The sequence below is a fragment of the Carassius auratus genome, chromosome 13, assembly GCF_003368295.1.
Source record: "Carassius auratus strain Wakin chromosome 13, ASM336829v1, whole genome shotgun sequence".
NCBI classification, from domain to species: domain Eukaryota; kingdom Metazoa; phylum Chordata; class Actinopteri; order Cypriniformes; family Cyprinidae; genus Carassius; species Carassius auratus.
Genome location: NC_039255.1, coordinates 5,494,388 through 5,509,117, shown reverse-complemented (window position 1 = coordinate 5,509,117; position 14,730 = coordinate 5,494,388). Strand labels below are relative to the sequence as shown.

General features: G+C 35.9%; 1 protein-coding gene across 1 annotated transcript; it reads right to left on the bottom strand.

Annotated features, from left to right (window-relative positions):
- Positions 1 to 961: 961 nt before the first annotated feature.
- LOC113112418 (protein FAM160B1-like) lies at positions 962 to 10,769 on the bottom strand. The gene is made up of 17 exons (XM_026277980.1): positions 10,434 to 10,769; positions 9,030 to 9,108; positions 8,762 to 8,931; positions 6,634 to 6,738; positions 6,394 to 6,516; positions 6,049 to 6,294; positions 5,779 to 5,975; positions 5,359 to 5,473; positions 5,090 to 5,166; positions 4,750 to 4,942; positions 4,350 to 4,513; positions 3,258 to 3,401; positions 3,054 to 3,144; positions 2,735 to 2,878; positions 2,213 to 2,353; positions 1,844 to 1,947; positions 962 to 1,695 (listed from the first exon to the last, which is right to left on the bottom strand). The coding sequence occupies exons 1-17, from the start codon at positions 10,476 to 10,478 to the stop codon at positions 1,563 to 1,565; spliced, it is 2,271 nt and encodes a 756-aa protein (XP_026133765.1). The 5' UTR covers positions 10,479 to 10,769; the 3' UTR covers positions 962 to 1,562.
- Between the last annotated feature and the right edge of the window lie 3,961 nt (positions 10,770 to 14,730).

The following is a 14,730-nucleotide window of genomic DNA, read 5'->3' as shown; positions in this document are numbered from 1 at the left end:
AACCTGTAAAGATTGTTAAATAAAGCCATGATGCCATTTAGCACAGCATGTCCTTTACAAAGAGCAGAAGCAGATGAAGTGAGCAGCCTGATGAGTAACACTATTGCTGGTATAATACCTCACTGCCATATAATGCAAACATACAATGTTAAAGATCCCTTGTAAGGCAGCAGCTAAACTCTAATCCAGCTGATCGTTTTGGAGATTTAAAAGGAATAGTTCACCTAAAAATGAAGATTTTGTCACAATTTACTCACCCTAATATTATTAAAAAACATTTTCTTTCTTACTTTTCCTATTCCCTCATTGTGATTTTTTTTTCTACCAAGCTTTGAAAAAAAAAAAAAAAACACACTAAAGTATTATAAAAGGGATCCATATGACCTGTGCAATATATTCCATGTCTTCCTAAATCATACAATAGCTCAGTGTGACAAAAAGAAACTCACTGAAATTACTGATTTATGACTTACATTTTCCCTTTTAGTTCAGAAAACTACCGCAGTGGCTTCAGAAGACATAAAGCACAGAAGTGGCATGAACCATTTTTTAAGGTACTTTTTATGTGTATCACTTATTATCCTTATTGCATGTTGTTTCATAGAAGCTCTCGAGTTTCAACAACATAAGGACGAATATATAATCATTGTTATTTTAGGTGAACTATTCTGTTAAAATTGTTTTTTGAAATTTATAATAAATAAAGGATGAAGGACACAGCTAGTGTCTAGCTGAGACCAAGGCACACACATAACACGTCAGGTTTAACAACTGAAATGATTTAAGAACACTGTCAAGAACATAAAGGATGATCAGCTCTCTAGAGATGCACCAGTGGAAACCGGTTTGAGTGCAAATATGCCCAAACACAAATCTATCCAGTCTGCATTGCTTTCAGTTCACTTAAATATAAAAAAATAATACAACACTCACTACCAGAAAGAAAAATGAGAGAGGATTCGCTTAAAACCTTTGCATGTTTTCTGGTTCTCCAATTATTTAAAAACAGATAGACATTGAATCCTGAGTTATTGTAATTTGTCATTACAAATGCATTTGACATTTGTATTATAACTATTTTTCTAGGAAGAACAGAGAGCAACAGATGACAGTATCTTTGATACTGCAAATGACAAACAACCAATAATTAAATATTTAATTTAGCACATTCAGCTTTTTTTTTTTTTTTTTTTTTTTGACAATATATTGTTTCATTACTTGAATCAAATTTTAAGTCGATTTCTATTTGTTCTTTTTGAACCAATTTTTTTGGCATTAAGATTTACAGTTTTTTTTCTTTCCATGTCAATGCTACAAAATCCTTTCCAGATGGGCTGTTCCACTAGAGTCACAATTCCCTCGTCTCATTACGAAATTCTCCTCTCTGGATGCCTTTAGAACTGTACGCTCAGTCAGAGTTATGGAAACATCCCAGAGATAACGTGAATGAAACATCCTGGAATGCGAGTCGTGCCGCAGGCAACAGTCTGCTCTGAGGGATGAGTGCAGTTTGGTTTGTCGCTCCTGTCACCCCCTCCCACACTTATTCATCTATTTGTTTCCTATGCACAGTGGGCAAGAGGATCGGGAGAAGTGGAGACTGATGCATGGAACTTAACAAATGCAATAGCAGCGAGCTCTTTACAAAATTCCTCCAAAACAATGACCCCCTCGAGCAACGTCACGTGATCAACGCTGGAAGAAAAAACATGAATTTCAAATTTACATTGAATTGAAAAATATTCACACTGATTTAATATTAAGAAACATTGATACATGTTCGAACACTGCTTCTTTAGTCTCAATTTTTGTGCAAATACAGCTAAATACATCCAAGTCTTACCTCATCCCCTCTGGCTCTAGTCCCAGAAGTCTTTTCCTGACCAGCAGGAGTTTAGGGGTGAATTCAGGGATGCGGTGAGTCCTCAACATCAAGTCACCAACCACCTGACAAAAACATCCATATACACAATGAGTTAAACAGTCCATGAGGCGTCTAAAATAAAAACTATAAATTAATCCTGTCAAGAGTTACCTACATTTAAATCATCCAAAAATAAGTTAATATGGTCACCATCAAAGGACAGTCAGCAATTATATAATGCTGTATTGATTAACATATATGAATGAACCCTGAATACTGCTAGGATCCTTTTGATTTGCACAAACTGTGTTTACAGTAGTGATTCAGTGTGGAGGACAGTAGACGTACCCTGACGATGACTGAGAAGAGAGACCTGCAGCCTGGTGCCAGGTTAATGTACGGATCCAGCAAGTACTCGTGAAGATGAGCATGAGGCAGCAGAGACAGCTTAGACAACACAGACGTCACCTGCAGGTTAACATCATACGGCTGGGTGGAGATAAAGAAACCAAGAGAGACATCAGCAGGGCTTCCGACACTGACTTAAAGGTTGCTTAAACAAAAATAAAATGCATAATCTATGTAAAAAGAAAAAGAAAACAAGCATTCTAAAATGACACAAACACCATACAAGTATAGAAATAGTAATATATAAATAGCAACTTACACTATATTGCAAATAGTTTTAGGAGTCATTTGTGTGTGTGTGTGTGTGTGTGTGTGTGTGTGTGTGTGTGTGTGTGTGTGTGTGTGTTAAGAGCAGAGCACAAATTCTGTGTATGGGTCACCATACTTGGCTAAATGTCACATCACTTCACTTCACATCACTTAGCTGTCACATATAGTAGTAAACATCTTAGGTTCACACACCTGATCGAGGATTCGTCCCATTCTGTCAAACAACACTTTGAGGAAGTGTCCTTCAAAAAAAGGACTGTCCAGATTACACTTCTCAAAGGATTTTGGACTGCTACGCCAGTTCCACTTCTGACAAACTCCACAATAGTCTCGAAACTGTCACATGCAACCAAATTTGAATGATAATCACATTTAAACAGGACAATATCAAAAAACACTTACAATGCATTATTAGCAACACCAATGTCACTTTAAGTGTATTTATAAAATTGATGAGGAGATGAGGTTATGAATTTAAGATTTTGTTCTTGTTATATTATTTATTTCTGACCTGTCTGTGTGCATCTCTCAAGTAGGTGTCATAGCCTGTGCCCTCAACCTGATAGGATGACTTTGCCTCATCAGGAACCAAACACAGGAAACTACAGGAAAAACACACTGAATTATTATCTGGGGAACTATTATCTTGTAACAAAATGATAAATCTGTCGCATAGAGCTGGTCAGATGTGACACGAAAAGGTGTCCGGTGGTACCTGTTAACTATTTTGTGAACCTCCGTCTTCCCATCAGGCTTGGCGTGTTCTGTGCTTGGTGATGGAGAGCAGCTTAACCAATCAGGGCTGGAGATTCTGTTATCAGGGGAAAGATCGGAGAACAACGGGTCTTCTTCCAGATCTCTGGAGGAGCAATATAAAAATAATTAGATGATTACCTGCTTATTACATCTAAAATGATACAGCTGCTATGATCTCTGAAGATTCACAAGAGATGACATAAGAACAAAAATCAACTAAATGATAGTATAAAGCACAACTACAGCAAAATTATTAAAGGAATAAAATGTATTGCAATAACACCATAATACAGTTTTGATAATATAGTCCCATTTATGGAGTAATATAGTCATGTCACTTTCACTTATTGAGGGGCTATGGATTAATGTCGAGCACATTTCTGATAAATCAAACCCATTTTGGGATTGTGAACTATTAAATGCAACCACTTCTTGAACCTTGTCTTTTAAATGCTGTCACCAGTGTTTTATAATCAGCTCTAGCCCATGCAATCTTCTCCAGTTTGTGATTCAGCACAACAGCTGAATGAGTATGCACGTTATATTTTCTCGTTCATTTCTCAAAGGCATGGGATGTTGTATTAGGCATTCATTTAAATGTGAAGTGTGTAATTTGATTGTTGTCAAACATGTTTTCCCAAACACTCTCCCCGTTTGCCATTGATCGCCAAACAGATAATTCAGTCTTAAATTCAGTTCATTGGTCATGATAAGGTTGGTATGTTACAATGCATGTTCAAACAGAGCATTGCTTACAGTGTCAGAGGAAGTCACCATACAAATGGCTTAAATTATAACTTCTATTAAGATAAAAATTCTTTACATATGAAAAAAATTTATAAATACACACTTCACCTTTAATTACTCAATAACTCTAAATCCCATCACAAACAGTATCATTATACAACATCCAACCAAAACACAATTAAAAAAGTATCACTTTGGTTGACTTGCAATTAAGTTTTATTCATTTAGAAATTGCAGTGCATAATGATCTTGCATGTTCTGAAGGATCTGGAAGGTTAGCAGCAGTGGAGACAGCAGCTCTTACACGGCGTCATGCGGCTGGCCGTTCTCCAGGTGTTCACGCTCCTCTGGCTGTTTGTTCTCCATGTAGTTCCGTTCTTCCAAGCAGCGCAGCACCAGGTTCTGCAGAATGTGCTGACATGGTTTCTGCAGCAGATGCTCAAAGAGCCGTAGAGTCATGATGCTTATCTAGAACAGACCAGAAATTCATGAACTTTAAGACATTAAAAATTGCTGCAGAAGATCTAGAATGAGTTAACCATCCGTTTTATCTATAAATTTACACTGACAAATATTTATATTCACTTTATAATTTAGAACTTCCAACTACTTTCCATGATTGCAGGTCTAGAGATCACTGTTTTAAAGGAGGTCTAAGAAGGATGAAATGCATTGATTAATGCAGTCATGGCAGCCAGGGTTACCTCATCTGATAAGTGGTCACAATGTTCTATGAGTCTGTGTCTCAGGGGATGCTGGGTAATGCCGGCAAGCGTCTCTGGCCCCGTTTCCTCTCCCAACAGGAAGTAAACGGTCTCCTGAAGCAGGGCCTCTGATGTCACCTGTCTGATGATCCTGTTTAACAGGGCTGTTGAAGTCAGAATGCCAACCTCTGACCTTGAATAAGACAAAATTGAGAAAGAATGTGAATATGGGTGAGAAGGAAAAGCTTTTTTACTGTTCACTTCAAAGCATTGGGGTTCCAGTGCAATTGCAAAGTATGTGAGACTGGCTAACAAACCTGAGATAGCTTACATAACTTACGTTTGCATTAGCTGAGGCTCCATTACGGCAAAAAAGAACCGTTCTCTCACAGCCCGGGCCAGAACTGCAGCAGCCGTCTAACACACCAGAAGAGCAAAACACAAACACGTTAAAAAAAGCAAACACTTCAATATGTGAATGTTCATCCTCCTTTTATGAAACCCATCTGATTTAGAAATATGACTGACTGTTTGTATATGTTCCTGCCATTTGTAGACAGATTGAGGATTTATATTGAGTATGACACAATATTATATATTTTTTTTTACCTTCTGTGCCTCTTTGATGAGCTGATCACAATAGTCCAGCCACGATAGGAAAGAAATAAGTGCACGTTTGCCAGCAAAAGCAGCAGCATCTTCCTTTAGATTATACACATCCAACCTACAAATACACATTCTTATTCAAAACAGACCCATGTATCTCTTGGTTATACAGGGAAAATCATTATGTATTTGTTATAAGTTTGCTGCCAATAAAAATCATCATCATAAATATTGCAATGATCTAAATGCATTAAGCAATGGGACAGCTGGGCCAAATATTGTCATATCATAACAAAACATACATTATTGGAAAGCTTATTTATTCAGCTTTCAGGTGATGTATAAACCTCAATTTAAAATATTGACCCTATTTTGTGGTCTAGAGTCACATATAATATAGTTACTAAATTAGATGTCATGTACCCCCAGTTTACGGATTCCACAGTTTCGATGTCAAGAGGGTCCATGGACTGAGGAAGGGCCCGGTAGAACTGTGCAAGGCGGTCTGTGAGAAGTTGACTGAGTTTGGTGTTCTCGGTGAGGCTTTTGGCTGCAGCTGGCTCAGGCAAACTGACTATCAGCATCAGACCCTCACATGCCTTCACCACGATACGGCCATCCTGAGAAAGAGACCAGATCAGTTAACACACATAGAATCAAAATCAAAGGATGGCTAGTCGTACTGGCACTTACTGGACTCTTAGTGAGGTTAAGAAGGGAGCTGACTAGGTTGTAGTTATCGTTGTTTGGCTGTGTACTGTGGACGGAGGATGGGCTAGCTTCCCCTGGGCTGGTGGCTTGACAGGATGCTGCTTCTAGTGTTGATGTGACCAGACTGGGATTCTGGTTTTGGATCTGTCCTGTATCTGGAGAACATGGATCCTCCTTCACCAAACCAGCTCTGCCATCTTTAGCAGCCTCCAACTTTTTAGTCTTGTTCTGCAGAAACACGTGGAGACATGAAAATGGAAGATACAGCCACTGTGCCATAATAAATCCTGCCTAGACAAGCAGATCCCATATCTCTCGATCACTCACTTCCAGGAAGAAGCTGATGAGGTAAGGGTCCTGCTTAAGTTTGGCACAGACAGTACACAGAAACTGGATCTCTTCATTCTCTGTAGGAGCAGCCAGAACCTCGCCACACAGGCGGATCAGTTTCTGAAGAAACACCATCAGATAAATCATGCATGGTTGCTTAAGCATTTGAGCTGTTTTTTTTGTGTTTTTTTTCACCTTTAAAGTGCGAAGCGAGTTTAAAACTGTAATTCTGATCACCTGTACAGGTCTGTGCACGTTGATGTGAGGCAGGAGCGGTTGGCGAATTCGACCTAACAGCTTGGTGTAGAAACTCAGAACCTGCTGTTTCATTCCAGGAGGGCACTGAAGAGGAGCACACAGGAGGAAAAAAAAAAGACAAACAAAAGTTTAATTCTTGGTTTACTGGCACTTTCAACTGTAGCTATTAAGCTTAAGGTATTAAGAAAACTGGCAAGATTTTTTATGTTCTTGAAATAAGTCTCTTTTGATCACCAAAGCTGCAATCAATCAATCAAAAAAAAAAAAAAAAAGTAATATTGTGTGAAATATTATTATCCAGTCTTCAGTGTTACATGATCCTTCAGAAATCATTCTAATAGGTTAATATTGGTTTAAGAAGCATTTCTGATTATTATCAATGATGAAAGCAGTTGTACAGCTTTATATTTTGTGTGTAAACCATGGTTTCACTTTTTTTTATGTTGATGAATATAAAGTTCAAAAGAACAGCAGAAATCTTATAAAATGTCTTTACTGTTACTTCTGATCAATTAAATGTATCCTTGTCGATAAAAGTATTAATTTCTTTAAAAAACGTTACTGACCCGACACTACCCTTTTGAAAGGTAGATGTTTCAAAGCATGAGATAAATTAATGTATTGCACATTAATAAATTCATATATTGCACATTAATACTGCCATTAGGTGGCATTTGCAAGTTTTGCAAAAGGTAGAAATTAAAATGATCTCTCAGGCAAGTTGATTAAAATTTGTCTTTTCATTTAATTTTTATTGCAAATGTGCTAAAAACTTTATACTGCTATAATACAAATTAAAATAATGATTAATTATTTTAACAATAAAGTATCTATACTAGGGCTGCACAATTATGAAAAATCATAATTGTCGATTATCCCCTTGAAATTGTAACTGCGATTATTAATTACAAAAATCACAATTTACATTGAATGACGTTTATACCATTGTTTGATGCAATTGCATGCTGTATATTTATATGAAAATAAACAATCTGAATTTTTTTTTTAAAAACCTTTAATGCTTTTCTATAATATCAATCCCCTCAAATGTCAACTATACATCAGATTGGTATCTTCATTAAATTATATATGAATTGTATTATAATGTTATACTAAGACTAAAATTAAAATAATAGGGAAAACCCCTTAGCCTAACATCTAGAGATAAAAAAATGCATCTTAAGCAAGCAGAATAATGTAAGTGGACTTTGAATAATTGCCGCTTTGAACATTTACATAATTACATCCATAATAGTAATCACGATTAGAAATTTGATTAATTGTGCAGCCCTATACTATATGGAAAGAAATGTATAGAAAGCCTTTTAGGGTCACTTAATGGTTAATGGCAACCAAACAAAATATCTTCTAGCATTAATAAAGAAAGTATGGTCAACATTTAACAAATGTTTGAACACAGCTCACATAATCAGCATTTAGAGATATATAATTATACAGTTTATAACAATTAGAACCAAAATACTTGTTGAACTATATATTACAGTTAATCAGTCAACTTAACAGTCAACTCAACCCATGCCACAGGACTGCACTGATTCCAGTTTAGATTACTAAAATAAATGATGAGCTCCAATACAAATACTCTTTAAAGCAATATAATCCAGTGTGAAAGTTCGTTAAATGGGATTGGCAGCTGTGTATTCTGTTCACAGCCAGCAGTTATTTTCCTTATGAGTCAAAGCAACTGACAGTCTCTCTTACTAAACATGACTCACAGTAAATGAGCAAGTCTCTACTGGGCACACATTTAAGAAGAGTCGCTCTGCTCTCTTCCAAAGCCTTATGAGCTGCTCGCATATAGATAGCAATTTTAAGTATAACAGCAATGTAATTGACACAAAGCATGTTCCAAAATGTAGGCATGATTATGCTACTGGAAAACTCTACTGAAACAAACTGTTGAGTGTGTGAGAGCTCCAGATTTATTATTTATGAGGTTCTGTTTCAGTTAAGATGCTGCATAAGGTGGTTTTGGATCAGAGCCTACTAAACTAAAAAGCAATCAGATGACATTCCTCATATTTACACATCAACAACTGATTAAAAAAAAAAAAAACCCAGCACTGATTCTAAGTAAAGCACTCACATCTGCTTTGCCCAGGGTGTAGAGCGTCTCCAGGATCTTGTGATGGAGAAGATACTCCATACAGGGTCCCGTCTCTCCTGACTCCCTCTCCCTCTCCTCCTGGGTCAGAATATCCAGCATCTGCTCCAGGTGGGAGGGAATGTTGGTGTCTGTCACTGGGGCTTTGTCGTCTACAAGAACGTAAAAAGATGATTACATATGGTTCTTTGGTTAAAAAATAAAATAAAAATAAAAGCACAATAAGCAAGACTATCACTGCATCTCTTACCTGAGGTTTCTATGTAATAATGTGTAATGGCCTTCCAGTGATAGACAAAGTCCTCTTGCAATGGCAGTGACGGAGCAAGCTGAATAACAAAATCATAAAAAAACAAAATGTCTACTATATGATATGTATTTTACAGCAACAATGCATGCATGTGTGTAACACTACCACTCCATTACAGTATACTACAATGACTCCTAAAAATCCCTAATAAATGGCTCCTTAGAAATGTCTGAAAGTCATTGCATATATATAAAAATCAAGTGTAAGTGCAAACAAATGCTGCTTTTCTCGGAATACGTTTAAAAGAACTTTCTGTCAGTTAATTTGAACTGTTTTGGTGATTTAAGCATAAGTATTTGTTCATATTTCACACAGGTGTCCTATGAACTGCATATCATTTGTTTAGAAATTAACAAACTTATTTTTGAGTAACATTTTGCTCAAAAATAGTAATCGGGAAATCTATCTTTAACATAAATTACAACTGCATAGATAGATTATTTATCCTCTAATGCAGTGGTCTCAAACTCAATTCCTGGAGGGCCACAGCTCTGCAGAGTTTAGCTCCAACCAGCTCTAAATCACACCTGCTTGGAAGTTTCTAGTAATCCTGAAGACCTTGACTAGCTGGACCAGGTGTGTTTGATTAGTGTTGGAGCAAAACTGTGCAGAGCTGTGGCCCTCCAGGAATTGAGTTTGAGACCAATGCAGTCTAATGTAATGACATTTATACAACTTTTGACACATTTATAAAGTGTCAAAACGCTGTATGGTTACACTTATGTTCATAAAATAATACAGTATTTGTACTTTGCAAAGGAATATGAATATAAACATACACGAATGTGCATTTAGAGGTTACCGTGTAAAGATAGTCAAACATTTGTACGCGAGTCATAGTAACAGCCGTTTTGTTTACATCCTGCAAATGAGCTGCTAGTATGCTAACTGGCTAACGCCGATTAATGTAATGTACATTTCACATTTAATAGCCGATGGATTTTATAAAATGTTATAAATATCACTTTAAATTGATTAGAACCGCAAAAGTTTTGTGTACATAAAGACCTTTAGTTCAAACCAGCCGAAATTGCGGAAGATTTAGTATCGTTAAAGCTGCTAAAATAAACAAACAGCCAACAAAGGCTTACTTTGCCCCGACGAATCATAAAAACACAATAAACGAAGATCGAGCTGGACACACACCCTTGAAACCATGTGAGGAGACAGTTAAAACATTTTCAGAGGTTTTGTCTGTCATGTGTTATTTATTACATAAGCTGTTATCTCATGTGTTTTGCTAACAGGCCTTCAACACATAAACACTAATCGACTCTCACTTCATCATTTCCCTAGTCAAACAGTCATTTAAATATGGTCAGATTAAGTTTTGAAAGCTCTCACCGCCTCGACGGCGTGCTGCAGGATGGAGGTGAATTTGGAGAACATGTTGTTTTTGGACAGGAGGAGTTTTGCTCTGGAGATCTCCTCTCTCTTCCCTCTGCTCCTTCTATGGTGATCCAGATTGAACGTTTACACCAAAACACACTTGAATACGTTACATTTGTACCGATAGCGTGCTAGTGTGTATTTACATTTGAACACACTGTAATGCAGGTTAAGAAAAACACGTACTGCTACACAGGAATAATAATGCGGGTTTGTTTTTAAGGCCACGGTGGCACTTTCATTGCGCTCGACCAAACACTGAGATCACCGAGTGAACACTTCTGCCGAACTGAAATATGGCAAAAAAAAAAAAAAAAAAAATCAGCCGATATTTAATTACATGTTATAAAAACTAAAAAAAAAAAAAAAAAAAAATAATAAAAAAAAAAAGATTTTACTTTATTTTAATTATTTTTTTTACATGACCTATAATGAAAGACGGGACATTGCACAATTCTCTTGAACAATGTCACACCTCTTTTAAAACTGTCTACATTATTGTTGTCCTTATTATTATTATTATTATTATTATTATTATTATTATTATTATTATATACCACTACAAATAAATCCAAGAGTACTTTTATTGTAAAATCAGGGACTGGTATTGTTTTATTATAATGTTTCACACTTGGCTTGAAACTAATGTATTTTGCCATTTAAATAGGTCTACGTTTCGGGCCATTGTAGTTGGACAATACAAAACTCTATTCGGATTATGAAAAAAAAGTGTATAGCTGTTTAGATGCTAAAATTGAAGATAGTATTATTATTATAGTGTGATGAAGGACTCTTATGCTGAAGGTGTGTCTGTTTGACTTGTAGACGAGGCTGACTCCAGCTCCTTATTCGCCAGCTCCTTATTCGCCGAACTATCCATTCCACCTTAAAAATGTCTAGTGGTTGTTAATCCTTCCCTGTCAGTGCTATTGGTTGTATTTTTTAAAGGGACAGTTGCTCAAAACTGGCTTGCTTCAGACAGCAGTTAACAATGAACGGTAAAAATATAAAGTTATGTAAAAATGTATTGTATGTTTCAATACATAATGCACGTGACTTGCGAATGCAAGTTCTTTTTTTTATTTAAACGCCATGCCTTACTCAATGTCTTTTTCAACATACCCTGTATGAATAAAACAAGATAATATTGTTTGCAGCTCTTATGTAATCTTTATTAAAATGTATCCATTACTGTAAAAGATTAAATAAACATACATTATTTAACTGTCACACAAAATCTTGTATTACTGCAATCTCTGATGTGCTGTTGAAGAAACGTGCCCTACTCAACTGTATTCTGACAAAGCATATTGGGCATGTCATTTTTTTATTTCAAAGGTTCTCAAAAAAAGGATTACCTACAGGGCAAGAGTAATTCACTCTCTAACGAAATCCTTTATTAGACCATCTTCTGATTTTTTATTATGGAAATATAACCCAGACAAAAAATGCCCTCCAAAGCATCTGTATTTGACGAAAAAGCATATTGGGCATGTCATAATTTTTTTTTGAAAGGTTTTCAAACAAATGAGCATGTAGAGGGCAAGAGTAATTCACTCTCTAACGAAATCCTGCATTAGAACATTTTCTGATGTTTTATTATGGAAATATGACCCAGAGAAAATGCTCTCAATAGCGAATTTATGGGCCGAAAAAGCATATTAGGCATGGCATCATTTTCTTGTTTCAAAGGTTCTCAAAAAAAGGAGCATGTAGAGGGCAAGAGTAATTCACTCTCTAACGAGATCCTGCATTAGAACATTTTCTGATGTTTTATTATAGAAATATGACCCAGAGAAAATGCCCTCAAAAGCAACTTTATAGGCCGAAAAAGCATATTTGGCATGTCATCATTTTTGTGTTTCAAAGGTTCTCAAAAAAGGAGCATGTAGAGGGCAAGAGTAATTCACTCTCTAACGAGATCCTGCATTAGAACATTCTCTGATGTTTTATTATGTAAATATGACCCAGAGAAAAGGCCCTCAAAAGCAACTTCATGGGCGAAAAAGCATATTTGGCATGTCATAATTTTTTTGTTTCAAAGGTTCTCAAAAAAAAGGAGCACGTAGAGGGCAAGAGTAATTCACTCTCTAATGAGATCCTGCATTAGAACAATTTCTGATGTTTTATTACGGAAATATGAAAGCATATTGGGCATGTCATAATTTTCTTGTTTCAAAGGTTCTCAAAAAAAGGAGCACGTAGAGGGCAAGAGTAATTCACTCTCTAATGAAATCCTGCATTAGACCATCTTCAGATGTTTTATTATGGAAATATAACCCAGAGAATATGACCTCCAAGGCATCTGTATATGCCAAAAAAACATAATTGGCATGTCATCATTTTTGTGTTTTAAAGGTTCTCAAAAAAGGGACCATGTAAAGGGAAAGAGTAATTCACTCTCTAATGAAATCCTACATTAGACGATTTTCTGATGTTTTATTACGAAAATATGACACAGAGAAAATGCTCTCAATAGCAACTTTATGGCCGAAAAAGCATATTGGGCATGACAACATTTTCTTGTTTCAAAGGTTCTCAAAAAAGGAGCATGTAGAGGGCAAGAGTAATTCACTCTCTAACGAGATCCTGCATTACAACATTTTCTGATGTTTTATTACGAAAATATGACACAGAGAAAATGCTCTCAATAGCAAAAAAGGAGCACGTAAAGGGCAAGAGTAATTCACTCTCTAATGTAATCCTGCATATTTAAGTTGTGATTCCCACTACACTATCATATACAAATGCTTTGGAGGGCATTTTCTCTTTCTTGGGTCATATTTCCATATTAAAACATCAAAAAAAGTTCAAATGCAGGATTTCATTAGAGAGTGAATTTCTCTTGCCCTCTACGTGCTCCTTTTTTGAGAACTTTTGAAACAAGAAAATTATGACAAGCCTAATATGCTTTTTCGCATACAGTTGCTTTGGAGGGCATTTTCTCTGGGTCATATTTCCATAATAAATCACCAGAAAATGTTCTAATGCAGGATCTCATAAGAGAGTGAATTACTCTTGCCCTCTACGTGCTCCTTTTTTGAGAACCTTTAAAACAAGAAAATGTTGTCATGCCTAATATGCTTTTTCGCATATACATTTGCTTTCGAGGGCATTTTCTTTGGGTCATATTTCCATAATAAAACATCAGAAAATGTTCTAATGCAGGATCTCGTTAGAGAGTGAATTACTCTTGCCCTCTATGTGCTCCTTTTTTTGAGAACCTTTGAAACAAGAAAATGTTTTCATGCCCAATATGCTTTTTCGACATACAGATGCTTTGGAGGGCATTTTCTCTGGGTTATATTTCCATAATAAAACATCCGAAAATGTTCTAATGCAGGATTTTGTTAGAGAGTGAATTACTCTTGCCCTCTACAAGCTCCTTTTTTTTAAAACCTTTGAAACAAGAAAATTATGCCATGCCTAATATGCTTTTTCGCATATACAGTTGCTTTGGAGGTAATAATCTCTGGGTTATAATTCCATAATAAAACATCAGAAAATTTTCTAATGCAGGATTTCGTTGGAGAGTGAATTACTCTTGCCCTCTACATTCTCCTTTTTTGAGAACCTTTGAAACAAGAAAATTATAACATGCCAAATATGCTTTTTCGTCCTATGAAGTTGCTATTGAGAGCATTTTCTATGGGTCATATTTCCGTAATAAAACATCAGAAAATGTTCTAAGGCAGGATTTTGTTATAGAGTGAATTACTCTTGCCCTCTAAATGCTCCTTTTTTTGGGAACCTTTGAAACAAGAAAATTATGACATGCAAAATATGCTTTTTCGGCCCATAAATTCGCTATTGAGAGCATTTTCTCTGGGTTATATTTCCGTAATAAAACATCAAAAAATGATCTAATGCAGGATTTTGTTAGAGAGTGAATTACTCTTGCTCTCTACATGCTCCGTTTTTTGAGAACCTTTGAAACAAGAAAATTATGACATGCCAAATATGCTTTTTTGGCTCATAAAGTTGCTATTGAGAGCATTTTCTCTGGGTCATATTTCCATAATAAAACATCAGAAAATGTTCTAATGCAGGATCCTGTTAGAGACAGAATTACTCTTGCCCTCTACGTACTCCTTTTTTTTGAGAACCTTTGAAACAAGAAAATTATGACATGCCAAATATGCTTTTTCGGCTCATAAAGTTGCTATTGAGAGCATTTTCTCTGGGTTATATTTCCAAAATAAAACATCAGAAAATGTTCTAATGCAGGATCTCGTTAGAGAGTGAATTACTC